The following is a 14,916-nucleotide window of genomic DNA, read 5'->3' as shown; positions in this document are numbered from 1 at the left end:
CAGTGGGAGTAAAGGGAGCACATAGTCCAGCAGTGTTTTTATGGCATGAGACAAGGGTTATGTGTCACTCTATGACTTCACTCCCATGGGATTCAGACTCTGGATTGCAGATTCTGGTTGAACACAGCCACCACAACTGGCAGTTAAGTCACAGATGTAAAATATAATTATGGGAAGTGGGTTCCTGAATATTGGCTTCCAAACCACTTAATTCAAGAAGAACCTCCTCTAATGTTCTGTAAGAGAGGGTTGGAGCTTCAGCATCATCAAGCAGTGAAGAAGAACAGGATTTTCAGGTTCTGAGGTTTGAGTAAATTCCATTTATTACAGATGATGCTCTGCCACCTGAGGGCACGGAGCTCTCTGGCAAAGATAATCACAGGGATCTGCTCTAATAGTCACTGAACACAGGGAAAATATTTTGGATTTATGGTTTACCTCAAAAATGAGATTAGGATCAATTGGGGAAACATGTTACCTCAGCCAGGACACAAAGGTGACGAACTCTAAGGTTGTCAACAAATGGAACTTACTTCCTACTCCAAGATAACAACAGTTCAGTCTAGGTTTTCCCTTCTAAAACAAATGAACTATGTACAGGCAATGAAATACTGTTGTTTAGACATAACAGTTGTAATTTTAGTTGTAAAAAAAAAGCTTGTGTAAAAGATTCCACTTCCTGATATCCTATATGTTCTTAAGAAATATGGTCTGATAATGAGAAAAAAGAAACTTTAATAATAAAAGAAATATCCAGGAGGGTGAGGGAAAGCATGACAACTAAAATACAGGATAGGAACTGATAGCTTTAAAATTTAAATCAAATGGATGATTCCTGAGCATTGAAAGAATGATAATTTAACTCCAGTCCCTTAGAAGTGCTGGTCACATCCATGTTCTTGGCACGTGGCAGACCTTGAATAAAAATCATCATCACAAGAAGTCTCAGGAGAAAACGGCATAAAGTTTGAAAAATATTCCTTTTCAAGTCTGGTAAAGATCCTCTTAGGGTATCACAGAAGAAAGGGAGGAGTTGGCCATTCAATTTTAAAAAGTTTCAATGCTTTTTCTTTTAAACCACAAAGTGACAGAAGACACTAAAAACCTCGAAAGCATCAGTGTCTGTATTCATCTGAAATTTGAAATCTCTGCGAGAAAGCTTCATTGACCATAATGTTTGTTTTATAAGACAAGATTGTTTGATTAATTGTATCAGTCAATCAGCATATGATCTGTGAATTTCCTTTAACTGGTTTTCATCCCAGCATCTTGAATGCCCAGAGGAACCTTCTTTTCTTCTGGAAGTAAGTCTTGAAGTAGATTGTCCTCATTTTCCACTGTGATGTGAATTTGGGTTTCTTTGTTCAAGGCATTTTCTTCTTTGGAAAGGAGGGTTTCTTCCCCTGTTGGGGAACTCCAGGGAGTGTGCCCATTATCCCTGCCAGCAGAACTGATCTGCTCAGGGAGCTGGGAGCTGCACTCTGGTCTACAAAACTGAACAATGCACGTCACATTCACCTGCGTGCCTCCGTTACCGGAATGTTCTGTCAAACGAACACAAAACAGAGGAATGAAACCAGAATAGGGCAGCTGGATTCTTTATCCAGCTCTTTGACTTACAGATAAAATAGACACTAAATATCTTTTTTCTTCACTTAATTTAGTCAAGCTGGTTGAGTTGGTTCTGTAACATTTTGGTGCCATAAAATCCACGTATCTGCCCAGAAATAAAAAGGCTACCAAAATTAATGCAGAGACCTGGATTGCAAACAATCCCTTGCCCATCTGTTGTCATTTCAAATGCTTTTGACAATGTTCTTTTGTAACTGCTCCCTCTGCTTCTTCTCCCACTCACAGCTAAGTGCCAACCACCTGATCCTCCAGCCCCTAAATTCCTGTTTGTCCACTGAGGAAACTCTCTTTACTGTCTCAGGTTGGCAATACACTCATTTGTATTTGTACAAAACCAATAATTTTTTCTTTTCAAAAGTTACTGAATTTTCTCTCTGCTGAACAGGACTCAGATGTTTTATCCTGCCATTTAAACTTCTGCTAAAAAGACTCATAATTGCTAAATATCAAGAGGTTCTGGATCATTCAGAATCATTAATACCTGAACTTGCAGAGCTGTGTCTGTCTCCACTCAGGAATTTAGAACCTTCAGGAGGTGAATGTTGCTGCTGAAATCCTCCTGAGTTTTTATTTTCATAATTCTCTTTACTTATTACACTGATGGTTGCAGATCCACTTGGATTCAGGATACTACTGCTGGACCCAGAAGTTTCCAAGAGATGCTGTTGTTCCTGTTCAGAACTCCCAGAGTTCTGCAATTTTGGATCTCTGACTTTTTTGTCACACTGTTTTTCTGGAGGGGGAAAAGGCTGGAACATTTGCAGAGAAAAGTAAAATGTTAATATTAAAAAAAAAAAACAAACAAAAACCAAAAATAAAAACCAAAAATAAAAACCAAGCAACCCACTAGCAAAGAACTGGTCAGTATTTGGGCAGATAAAGAAACCACTGATGATTGGAACTAGAGGAGCTTTAATGTCCCTTCCAATCCAAGCCATTCTGTAATTATTTCATTTGCATAGTGATGAGTGCAAGTCAAGTCCATAACAGCTCCTTAGGGCTTCAACAGAATGAACCCAGATCCTGAAGGCACCCACAGCACTGCTCTGATTACTTAGGGACCAAAGGCTGTCAGATGTAGTTTTCAAAAGCCCACCTGGGTTTTACTGCTGTTTTCAGCCTTACATAGAGATGGTGGGACATTGTGTAGGATAGAAATGGTCCATCTTACACCCTGGCTTGGGGACCTAACCAACCTGTTCTCACTGCGGTTTTCTTGCTGCTGTGCAGTTTTTTTCTACTGGTAATTAGGTGAGAGTTTATGATTTCTGTGTAACTTGTAAAGAAATGGAAGAGATGGAAAGAGAGGACACTCACCAAACCTGCTTCTGTAGCTGCTGCAGAGTACACAGGGGCTGCCAGTGAGCAAAGACAGTTTATTAGCACCCAAACCTGTCCCATTTGCACCAGCTGCACCCTAAACTAGGCTGAGGCATCCCCTGCTCCTGGAATAAACTTCAAATGTACATTGATTACACACAGTTTGAAAACATTGAAACCTGTATTCCATGAATTTTGTGACTTAAATTTAGCCAGGAAGCAAAGAGAAGCCTCAGCATTAATTCATAATTTTTCTTGTATAGTGTCAGTGAGAAAAGGTATTGGAGACAATAAACCACATTCATGTCTGTTTAATTATAACACTTGAAATAGTCTAATATTTAAATGATGAGGTACCAAATATTTAACAAGCTTCAGCAGGAGCACAACTGTTGCACAGTTGTCCAACTCCAAGGCTGTTGTGTATTTAGACAATTACCTAAAATCTGAGGAACAAGACAGATTTGAAGAAAGCTGGCATCTTCTAAAACACTAATTTCAGTCAGGTTAATGGGAAATAAGGCAACACTTCACAGTTTTACAGATTTGCTTGTTTTCACTTCATGAATCTTACCTTTTTTTTTTGAGACTAAGCAATACCCCAAGATAGCAATTACCAGGACCAATAACAACGGCCCTGCTACTGCTCCTGAAAATAAATAAAAAGAAGAAATTATTTAGCAGCTTGATCTAATTAGAAAAAGGTCGTTTTGTAGTTTCTGTGCATCACTACAAAAGCTAAATTTGCAAGTATTGTGTATGTCTGACATTCACATTTGATGCCTCAATGGTCAGACACCAAGGTCTCATTTCAGTCACCACTACTTCATAAAAGTGAATTGTCCTCTCCTGAAAAGTGAGGACAGACTTTTGGCCTTGGTCATAAAAGGTATTTCTCTGGGCAAGCAAAATTTTGTCACATACAAGGCCAAGTACTCAAAAAGCTCCTAAACATCTCTGCCTTCTGCATTCAAGGGCTGTGAACAGCAGAGAGCACATCCACACCTCAGAATGCTGTCAGGACCTTCTGTCTCAGGAAGGGCTGACAGGAGACTCACAGACCTCTCACCAGGCCAGGTTTGCCTCAATCCAGAATTTAAGATACAACCTTTTCTACCAGCTATAGCAGCAATTATCAGGAAATGCCTTGTATAGTCTAGTTTGGGGTTTCTTAGAAATATTTCCAGATTTACAAGGACCATAGAATGCAGAGGCATGGGTAAAAATGCAGTTCACTACAAGCTGTGTCACATTGAATTAATTGAGCTCTTCTGAGGTTCTGTTTGGTGACTGGTTTTGGAAAGACACTGAGAACTAAATATAAGCTTGGTTCCTGAGCAGACAAAAGTGACTTTAAATGAGTTAAAGCTCACCAGTGATGTGGGACAGGTCAGCTACAGAGTTTAACATGACAGGTTGAGTTATTATTTCAGCTTTGTGGGAAGCTGGGCTTTGGGTCACAAGTAGGTTCAAAATGGTGTGAGGCAGAACTGTGGCTGTTCCTGACCCACTGCAAACAGTGTCATTCCTGCTGTTCCCAGGGACAGCCACTGATTTACAACTGCAAGAGACCAAAAGAGAAGTTAGGAACAACAGAAAGCCCTGCACAGTTAAGGCTGCTCTTGGGCAGAACGCTGGCTCACACGGTGTGGGGCGTGCAGCTGGTGTTGTAGGATTCCTCAGGGGAAAACGTGCCAGGAGGACAAGGTTCACATTCTGTGTCTGTGCTGTCTGTCCCTTTAAAGAAAGAGGAAAACTCCAGTTACTTATCTGGTGAGAAACAAGAATGAATAATCAGGGTCTGCAAGAGATCCCAGCAGTGATTTCAGAAGCAGTGCAAAAATGCAGTCTGAGACTGTCACAGAAGACATTCACTTGATGCACCCAACCCGAAGAGAAGATCAACCAGCTCTAAGTTTGGTGCCATTAAAGTTCAAATGTGGTGCTGCAGACAAAGCTGAGCTTTTCACTGGGCTGACTACCATGCTGTTGAATTCTGCATCTTCTCAAAATGATTCCTCATTTTTTTAAAATGTTTAGCGTTTCAAATATTTTTAAATGATTTATCATTTTGAGACAGATATATTATCAGGGTAGTAGATTCCATCAACTAATAAAACCAGATCAATTCTGCAGGACAGAATAGAGTCATCATTATTTACTGTACCCAAAATTCCACCTGAAGCCCTTTTTCAAGGATTTGAGGAGTGATTAAGTGGTCTTGGATCTCAGCCACTTGTACAGAATAAATCACCCAGCAGAGCAAAACGAAGATTAAGTTGCATTGGGAACTTTTTGATATATGACAATAAGAAATTGCAACATGTTGTCCCTTTGGATATACCTCTGGAGAACACAGTTACTCTGGTTAGTGCCCACTTGCTTAGAATGTAAGAATAAACCCTAAAAAGGGAGGCACAGCTGAAGGGAGTCAGGCCAGAATAAATGTGCAGTAAGCAGAGTGCTCAAAATCAAATTACCTCTTCTGGAAACCCGGTAGCCTTTGCCACATTTTTTGTGTGTTCTACACACTTCACAGTACTCATCCAGCTTGGAAACACAATACTTGTGGGGTGGGCAGCTACAGATCCTGTCCTGGGACCTCGTGCACGTTTGATTCTGCACAAGCCCTGGTTTTAAAACAGAAATAAAGGAAGATGTCATTGACAGCATTTAAAATCACAGCCTGCAATGTTTCGAGTGAACATGAGGTGATGTTCACATACAAGTTTTGGGCTTGTATAGCACCATAAACCAAATGTGTTACATGCCCCAATGTCTACGTTTTCAAAGAGTTTTCTCTCTCCAGGCAAGGAGAAATTTGTACCTGCAGAGTGCACATTTAAAACTCTGTGCCTGCAGTTGTGTTATATTTTGTCATAACCCCAAATGTGGCCATTTGTGTTCACCACTGCCGTACCTGGGGGCCACATGAGATTTTCAGTCTGTGCAGATCATGTCACTGTATTTAATGTGTTTGGAGATTTTACTACAGATATTTTCATATTGTAATTAAGCAGCTTTTGTAAGATTATCTACTTAGACAAGACCAAAGGTCCTTTCAACTTAGACTGTATCCTTAAAACTTACTTGTCAGTGAATCAAGGATATAATGTTCTCCACCAATTTCCATTAGAAATGATGGAGAACAGCATGACTGAGTTCATTAATGCAGGTGATCTATTAGCCCAAAGTACAGGTGTTGGTACAATGTTCTACCTTGGGTACTGTTCAGCTGCTTCAGTGAACAGAACCAGTGTGCTCTCACTGACTGCTGCTTTGCAAAACAGACCTGGTTTATTTTGCAAAATAAATCCATGTTTGCTGTTGTCACTTCAGCAGACAAAATGAGGAATGACAGGATGCTGGAAATGTAATTATCCATTTACCCATGTCCAAGTCAGGTATTAAGGTCTCTTGATGGGATGTTATAAGCAGGAGCTTATTCTACTGATGACATTTGGAATGTTTTAGTGATGTAGTGCCTTAGTTTTTAATAATATAAATCCTCATTTTCAGGACTTAAAAAGAAAAAGAGCCAGGGCTCCCTGCAAGATTTTTTTTCCTTGATTCCTAAATCTTACACATTCCCAAAGCATGAGGACCATACAAGTGGTTGACAAAATCTCCTGGGTTTCTTAGGAGAAAAGACAAGGTTAAACCGAGCCCAGTCTTTGAGCAAGCCCCTTTCCCAATCCAAGCCTACCTTTCCTGCAGGGTGCTGAGCAGGCAAAGCACTGTGGAGAATGATTCCAGATGGCTGTGTACGTTTTGGGTCTGCAGGGGCTGCACTTGGTGTCCACTGTGTGGCTGCAGCTCCCTGTCCTATACTGACCTATTAAAAGAAAAATACCCCAAACCAAATCAGAGAAATCATCTCACTGGAAAAGATCACTAGGAATTCAGTCTCATTCTGAGCTGTAGAATCCTTTCCCTTCACTGACATTATCAGATTGGTGTCATGCACCATACACTGATGTAGAGAACTGCATGTCTCTACAGGGAAAGTCTGATTTATGTCCATCCATGTTTGACTCCTTTTCCTACATTCAGTTCAGTGGATTCCAAACACATTCAAAACAAGACAAACCAAAACCCCTCAGCACATACTTAGGTGCAGCTACCACAATACAAAACCCAAATATTTTACCTTTACAGAAGCTGTTTTGTGGTGAACACGTGGAGGTGTTTCAGAGCCAAAGTCAGGCATGTGCCAGAATGATGTGCCTGAGTGAGACCCTTGCTGCTGTCACAGGCAAGAGAGGGCAAGATCAAGTAACATCACAAACAGGCCTGAATTGGAACTTCACTACTGTGGATGCCATGGGGCAGAGAGAGACAAACAGCGAGTGTTTCTCACAGTGGCTTGTGAGAATTTTTAAAGAGTTGTAAAGATGTGATACCTTGTTAAGTATAAGCAATCTGCAGGTGGTGTTTTTCTACTTCATCTTTCTGTTTTTCTCAAGGACAGTGTATGAGGAAGATGTTTTTGTTAACGAGCCAATCAAATAGAATCTATCGTATCACTCTATAAAAACCACGTGGTTCTCTTGAATTAAACCTTCTTTGTTCTTTCTACAACACTGCCTCCCACCTGTTCCTGTGTCATTATAAAAACCTTGTGGTTCTCTTGTATGAAACCTGCTTTGTTCCTTCTACAATGCTGCCTCCTGCCTGTTCCTGTGTCACTCTTGGTGCAAGAGTGACACACCACTTGTCACTGTGAAAGGGACATTCCAACATTAATTTTGGAGAAAACACCTCAATTGCCATTTCCCTTTCGTGTGAAAGGAGAAAGAAGATAAAAGTCAATGTCTCATATCCGTTACAAAAATATCCTGGAAAACATACTCAGAAAGCAGGAATAACACTGAAAAAAGTTTAGAGATGCTTGGAGAATCTGTTTTTCAAAAGAAGAGGCCCTGGAGGTGAGCCAAATTAATTCTTTCCAAAGACTTTGTTTTCCCCCATACTTAATTAAAGTTTTACATTCTGCATCTTATGTCGTGCTAATGATCTAGGCTGATTCACTGAACACTACATAACACAACTGAAAAGTTTTTCTTATGAATTCTCATCTTTCATCTGTCATGAACAAAGGAAGTTTGACAGATCTATCTAGATAATTTCAGAAACTGCAGCTGTTTCAGCAAATACTGATTTCCTGTTTAAACTTCCGGATCTGACAGACACTCAGCATTCATGGAGACAAATCTTCTTTGCTCAGCATGTAATGAGAAAAAAAAGGCAGGTTTTTTTTCTGTATCTAATATAATAATATAGTTGCAACTTATTGCATAAACTCTATGACCAAAATCTCCGAAGAACATTATTATCCCCCCAAAAATCAATCCCAAAACCCACAGACAATAACTTTGGCCAACTACAGGTCCCTTATAATCACTCCTGGAGTGTAGGGTGTGACAGCTCAGTGTCTGCAGTCCTGTCCCCAGTGTGACTGTGCTCTGCAGTGTCTGATTTACAGTAAAAGACAACAGCTCCCTTAATGAGCAATGACAGATTGACCTGTCCAATGGAAAGCCCCTTAGATAAGTGATATTGTCATAGCACAGAAACCAAGCTTTACTTCACGCCCTGTTTTGCAAAATGTATTTTTATTAGTGGGCTGGAGTCTGTGTTGCCTACTTTTTGTAATTCCCTTAGTTGCTTCCCCTCCAATGTTGACTAAAATTACTTTAATTATTTTCATGAAAACCTCATACAAAGCTGTGTTTACACAAGCTCAGGAACTACCTCCTGATAAGTCCCAGCCCAGTTAACCTTGTAGGAGAATTCCAATGTGTCTCTTTTGCAGGTGTTTTGCAGTCATGGTGTTTTGTCGTCTTGGTTGAGGAAGAATGCATTACAACAGCAAAAATCTGATGCACTTTAGATGTATAAGTAATCCAAATACACTATGATCATCTGAAAACTGATGAATTTGGCCGTGTAAAGTAATAGTTGGAATGATAACCTACCTGGAGGGCACTGGCTGCAGCATTTATTAAGTTCTTCATCATAGAATTCAGTGCTGGGATCGTTGCATTGTGCCAGCTGGGGTGTGTAAGGTAATGAATATTCCTAGGAGAAATCAAGGGGAAGTCATGACTCACAAGTCCCTTCTGATCCTGAATTAGAGACTCAAAAGAGACAAAAACCTAAAGAGCAGTGCAATTGCAAGCACCTCCCTTTCCAAGGCACCGTGGAACAGGGCAGAGCAGAGGAGGCTGCAGGGCCATGAGCAGCTGAGGAGCTGCATGTGACTCTTCTGAGGTTCCTTTGTTTTCCAAAGATCCACCACAAAGTGATTTCTCCAGGTTTTAGGCTCAGTGGAACGATGGGATTGGCATCACACCCTGTCACTACTGCATCCCACAAACCAAGGGGCTGGGTGCCTTATCCCCAGCTGCCATGGCTCAAACAACATCTGACAAAGCACCAGAGAAACATCAATTCCTACCTGTGGGTTTGTGGGAGAAACATTTACTGTAAAGTGGCTTAAAAACTTCAGTCAATCTTTCCAAAGAAAAGGGAAAAAGGCTTTTATCTGTCCAGATACTCAGTGATTCCTTCCTGAGCAAGAAAGGCCTTGATGTTCTGAAAATAATGTCTCCAAAAACTGCACAGCTGCTTCTGAGAAGCAGCACTGCTGCAGAAGGTGCAGACAAATATGCAGGTTCAATGCATTAGAGACAATCATGAAATAAATACAGGGTGCCCAATTTCAGCTCACACTGATCAGCACAGCTCAATGAACAAGTGTCAAATTATTTGATGACTTACAGACTATTTTCAAAGGGAAAAATACACTCACTTTAAAAAGGCTCCTGTTAGGTAGGACAAGTGTAGGAGTTTCCTGCTAGACCAAAAAGGCACTGTTAAAAAAGGATGTGACACTGCTCAGCTTTAAGGCATCATTGCAGTCTGAGGAGATTGCTCCATGAATAATCTACACACATTTAGAGGAATCATTGCTAAAATGAGAAATGAAAACAGGAACAAGGTCTTGGGAGGCCGGTAATGAAAATATCCTTCCGCCTTACTGAAAAACATCTTGAATATCTATTGTGGCTTCACATTACTGACAAAGGAGATTAATGTTTCCTACCCCCAGCAATTGCTTAAAGGGAACTAGCATTTTCTTATGCAGCTCATTGAAATATTCCACTCTTATTTAGCTGTGATCAGAAACAAGATTTTGTCAACCTACTCAAAAAAAACCTTTTCTGAGAATGTGAAGACAGAGCAAAATCTAGATATCATAGGATGGATAATGATAAATCATCCTGTTTGCAAACTTGAGCTGACACTAAAATTAGAAGGAGAAAAGGGCTCTGCTCTCACCAAAAATATTTTTCATTAAGTTACTTTTTTATTAGAAGAGGAAAGATCAAGTGTTGTTATCCCATTTTTGTAGTCACTATGATCAACTTCATTAAGAATAGCAGTTGAGGGCCTTTTCAAAACATAAGGCAGACACAGGGGAAAAAAAAGGAGAAATACAATAAACCACATCAAAAACGACCCTGCTGGTGAGGTTTCCTGGCCAAAAAAATAAAAAGTTCTTATCTCATGCTCTTCCCTCTCTGTTGTAGATCTTGCCCTGTGAGCTGCAGGCACAGGAAAACCCATCAGTGGCTGGGTTCACACCTGGCTCTCTGAAGTTGTGCTTGGAAGGATCTCTCTGCTGTCTGATACAATCTCCCTGAATTTTATCTGATGAGCTGTGGCTCTCAGTGACTTATAATTGACAGTTTCTTCCCAAATGTCCTCAAAGAACATAATGGGAAGCTAAAAGGGAGTTGTGACTGGCTTAGACACAATTTACACACACACAGAGACACACACACACGTGCTTAGCTTGGTTTGCCCAAGGAATCCTTCCAATTCCCACTTGGAAGGGTTCAATTCATTTAGTAGACCCCATTTTCAAGCAATTTCACCAATTGTAAAGTCTGAGTTGGGCCATAGAAGATTTCTGTCTGGCATCCAGATGCATTGGCTACTTTGGACTGAAAGACTGATGAGCAGAGGCCACATTCTATCTCACAATATTTGCATTTTGTTAGTGTGTGTATCTTTCACAAGACTTTATTTTATCCTGTTTTAACTGTGATTCAGTGTCTTACAAGCAGATTGTGTGAAGGGAAACTAACCTGATGCTGCACATTTTGCATTACAGGCTCAGAACTTCTCAGTCTAGGTAGCAGTGCCTAATGGCAGCTGATTTAAAAGAAATTTATAAGGACCAAATTAAGACTTTGGAAGACTTCATTTAATTTAACAGCTACAAGAAGAAATAAAATGCCTCATCTGTCTATCAGCAGAGGCACAAACATTCTTAAACATGAAATTTAGTCTAGCTCTATGCACATCAAATTAAGCAATACATTTTGGCATAGAAATGGGTAAACCATGTTTGCCTTTGACTTCATAACTCACTAGGGAGATTCTTGCAATGCCTCTGCATTAAGCAATAACTAAGAAGTTACACACACAAAGTCAGTGACTCCAGACTCTCTGATTGTTTGGATCCTTTTCCTGTTTGCACTACAGATATTACTATACTATATATAAATTAGGTGACCTAATTTGTCCCTGGAGAGGAGTGGGCTAACAGTAACCTCCACACCAACTGAAAGGGCTTTATGTGTAATTAAATTTCAGTACCTTAAATAATAAAAATAAAACATATTAATACAACGGATGAATCTATAAAAATCCATTCATATAACACTCATTTTCGTTTTCACTCAAGGCCATTTAAACAAAGATATTTAAGCATGTATTTTAATCCTAATTTACATGTCTACATTTCTGTTGATCTCCTTTTCAAACATTTGCCTTCAAACGTAAGCTGCCAGTCAGAGGATCTGAAGAGGAATTACATTTGTGTGCAGTGTTCTTCACGCGTGTGAAACCACAATGAAGTCACTGAGGTCTCTGGTGTAAAATCTGTTTCTATGGAAAGGCCTTGAGGTACAGAGACACTATTTGCTGAGCTAGCAGACCTACTGGAGGCAGGAAAAAAACAGAATTATGTCTAAAATATATAGACTTCTAATTTAAAAAAAAAAATCTGTTGAAGTTTAGTTACCAGATAACAGCATTACCCAAATCAGCTGGAGTTGTGTCAGGCCATACCAACTTTACTCAAACTATAAAGTTTTTTTCAAAGCTGCTGTGCTGCACATCTCTCAAAGATTATGGTCCATAATGTGAATTATTCTCCCATCCTATATCACAGTTCTGTGAAGCAGGAGTCCCTGCACAGCCACACACCAACAGATTTACAGTTCAACATCCCCCCTTCCCTGAGAAAACAGTGTCTCTTCTTTCTGCCAGGAATTCTGCTTCGTTGCCACTCACCACCAGAACATGAAAACATCTTCCCAGAGTGACAAAGCAGGGGGATGCACAGAACATGGAAGCTGTTCACAACAGGCAAAAATTATAGAAGTCCAAGTTTGTAGGAAGACACAGTACAGTTTATTATATATGTATTTGGGAAAACATACATATTTCACCAGTTCTTCTCTTTAAAAACTTCGGGCTGTTACTGATAACCTTGGTGATTCAATTGTTCAAAATGGCAAAAATAATGTTCAGTTCCTGTGTTTAACAGGGACTGAGGCTGGGAACTTTCAGAGACTTCCAGATGAATGAGAAAAAGCCCAAGAAGTAGTGTCACTCAAGAACTATTGCTTTGCCAGTTTGTCTCCCTCAAATATAAAGTAAGTGTTCTGTAACAAATCAGTGTTAAAAATTGATATAATGGGCAGGGGGTTTTTCCCAGCTCTGTGGCAGGTGTGGTATCACTGAAACTACTGTGTTTGCTTTTCTAACTTTATATATAAGCTTTTCCTTATTTTGTCACAGTACAAAAAGTGATGCTGAAAGTTTCTGTCATTATTTCCACCATTATGTTTGAGTCATATTTAGAGTGAGAGGACAGCAAATTCCTTTTGAACCAAAGCCCCTTGCTCAGCATGAAACGTGACAAACTTAAATTCTGGTGATAAGTTCTGCTACAATTCTGAGATTATCCCTTCTCTATCTGCTTTTTCCTATCCACTGCAAGGTGCCCAGTAAATCAGGTACAAAACATTCTCACCTTAAAACCAGAGCTGAATTAAAAATTAGTGAGTTAAAGTAATTATTTTAATCTATTATCAGCTCATTGTAGCATTCCCATACTCCTTAAAAGACCACTGTGTAATTCCAGGTGTAATTCCAGGTTCAATACACATTCTGACATCCTCACCTGATTTCACTGAACCTTTGCTTATCCAGCCTAAATTCCTATGAATAAATAAACATGTAAATAACATAAATATCCCATAAGAACACAGAGACCTGGACATCTCAGCAACATTTCCATATTTATCTTCACAATCCTGCACATTTTAAAACCAGACAGAAAAGTCCTATCAATACACCAGTACAGAAAACACCGAGTTGAAGGCAAACAGATCCCACTGAGCTCTTTGGCTGGCACAGTTACAAACCCTCACTGCCAAACAGTGCAGCAGCAGCTGGGTATAGAATAGCACAGTAACAGCTGCAGCACATCAGATCTTCATGCAAATTAAAAGGGTTTTCTGCTTTAATAGGGAAGAGTTCTAGGGAACCAACAGAGCAGAACAATTCTTCCTGTGTAAACAATGTCATATAGATCTGGGTCTACACTCTGCACTCGCCAGGATGCTCACCATGGTTTTTACAAACATTCAAACAAGCCTGCAAAATCAGCCTATTTCCGCTGAAAATCCAGGAAAACTTAATAGTCATTCCTTTGGGAAGCCAAGGAGTAACAACAGCACAGACAAAGGCTGAGCTTTGAAGTTTTAAGAGCGGGACTTGAGATTGCTGTAGAGATCATGGGGAATCCAGCCCAAGCCCGGGGGCACGGAGGTGACAAGGAACAGACAGGTGACAAGGAATAGGTGATAAGGGACAGGTGACAAGGGACAGACAAGGGACAGAAAGGTGACAAGGGGCAGGAGAGAAGAGACAGATGACAAGGGACAGGTGACAAGGGACGGACAGGTGACAAGGGACAGACAAGGGACAGGTGAGAAAGGACAGCCAGACAACAAGGGGCAGGTGATAAGGGACAGGTGACAAGGGACAGGAGACAAGGAATAGGTGATAAGGGACAGGAGAAAAGGGACAGACAGGCAACAAGGGGCAGGAGACAAGGAGCAGGAGACAAGAGACAGGTGACAAGGGACAGACAGGCAACAAGAGGCAGGAGGCAAGGGACAGGTGACAAGGAGCAGGAGACAAGGGACAGACGGGTGACAAGGGACAGGAGAAAAGGGACAGACAAGTGACAAGGGGCAGACAGGTGACAAACGGAGCACACACACAGCAGTGAGACGCTGCCTCCAGGGCAGCATCCCCAGGCGATGCCCGCTGGCCTCTCCCCCGCGGCGCTCCCGCCCTGCAGCGTTCCCGCATCCCCGGAGCAACATCCCGGGAGCAGCATCCCCGAGCAGCAACCACGGAGCAGCATCCCGGAGCAGCATCCCCGGAGCAGCATCCCGGGAGCAGCGCCCTGGAGCAGCATCCCCGGAGCAGCATCCAGGGAGCAGCAACCCCGGAGCAGCGTCCCGGCCCCGCCCGGCCCCGCTCACCCGCCCGGCTGCGGCGCCGATCAGCGCGGGGATGAACACCGGGATCAACACCGGGATCAACACCGGGATCAGCGCCGGGAGCGGCTCCAGGAGCAGCGGCCGGCGCGGCCCCATCGCCGCCGAGAGCGCCCGGGCGGGCCCGGCCCCGCAGGCGCCGCCCCGAGGATGCGGCTCCCCCGGGCGGGCAGCGGCGCCGCTCGCTCCGGGCGCTCGAACTGCGGAAACGAACGAACTCCACAACCCCTGCGCCAGCTCTGAAGCCGCTGTGTTTATTACAGCGCTGGACGCACGTGGGGATCGTTCCCTTTAACAGGACATGCGTGGC

At 41.7% G+C, this 14,916-nt stretch overlaps 1 protein-coding gene across 1 annotated transcript; it reads right to left on the bottom strand.

Annotated features, from left to right (window-relative positions):
- Window positions 1-718: 718 nt before the first annotated feature.
- On the bottom strand, window positions 719-14,858 carry LOC139600667 (tumor necrosis factor receptor superfamily member 1B-like). Its single transcript, XM_071449022.1, has 10 exons — window positions 14,592-14,858; window positions 8,931-9,033; window positions 6,659-6,787; window positions 5,433-5,582; window positions 4,596-4,689; window positions 4,326-4,513; window positions 3,527-3,601; window positions 2,950-2,987; window positions 2,114-2,381; window positions 719-1,544 (listed from the first exon to the last, which is right to left on the bottom strand). The coding sequence occupies exons 1-10, from the start codon at window positions 14,703-14,705 to the stop codon at window positions 1,246-1,248; spliced, it is 1,458 nt and encodes a 485-aa protein (XP_071305123.1). The 5' UTR covers window positions 14,706-14,858; the 3' UTR covers window positions 719-1,245.
- Window positions 14,859-14,916: the final 58 nt, after the last annotated feature.

The sequence above is a fragment of the Agelaius tricolor genome, unplaced genomic scaffold, assembly GCF_023055355.1.
Source record: "Agelaius tricolor isolate 1412-34295 unplaced genomic scaffold, bAgeTri1.0.p SCAF_28, whole genome shotgun sequence".
Classification (NCBI taxonomy): domain Eukaryota; kingdom Metazoa; phylum Chordata; class Aves; order Passeriformes; family Icteridae; genus Agelaius; species Agelaius tricolor.
Note: the sequence above shows the minus strand (reverse complement) of the source record. Positions and strands in the feature narration are given on the sequence as shown.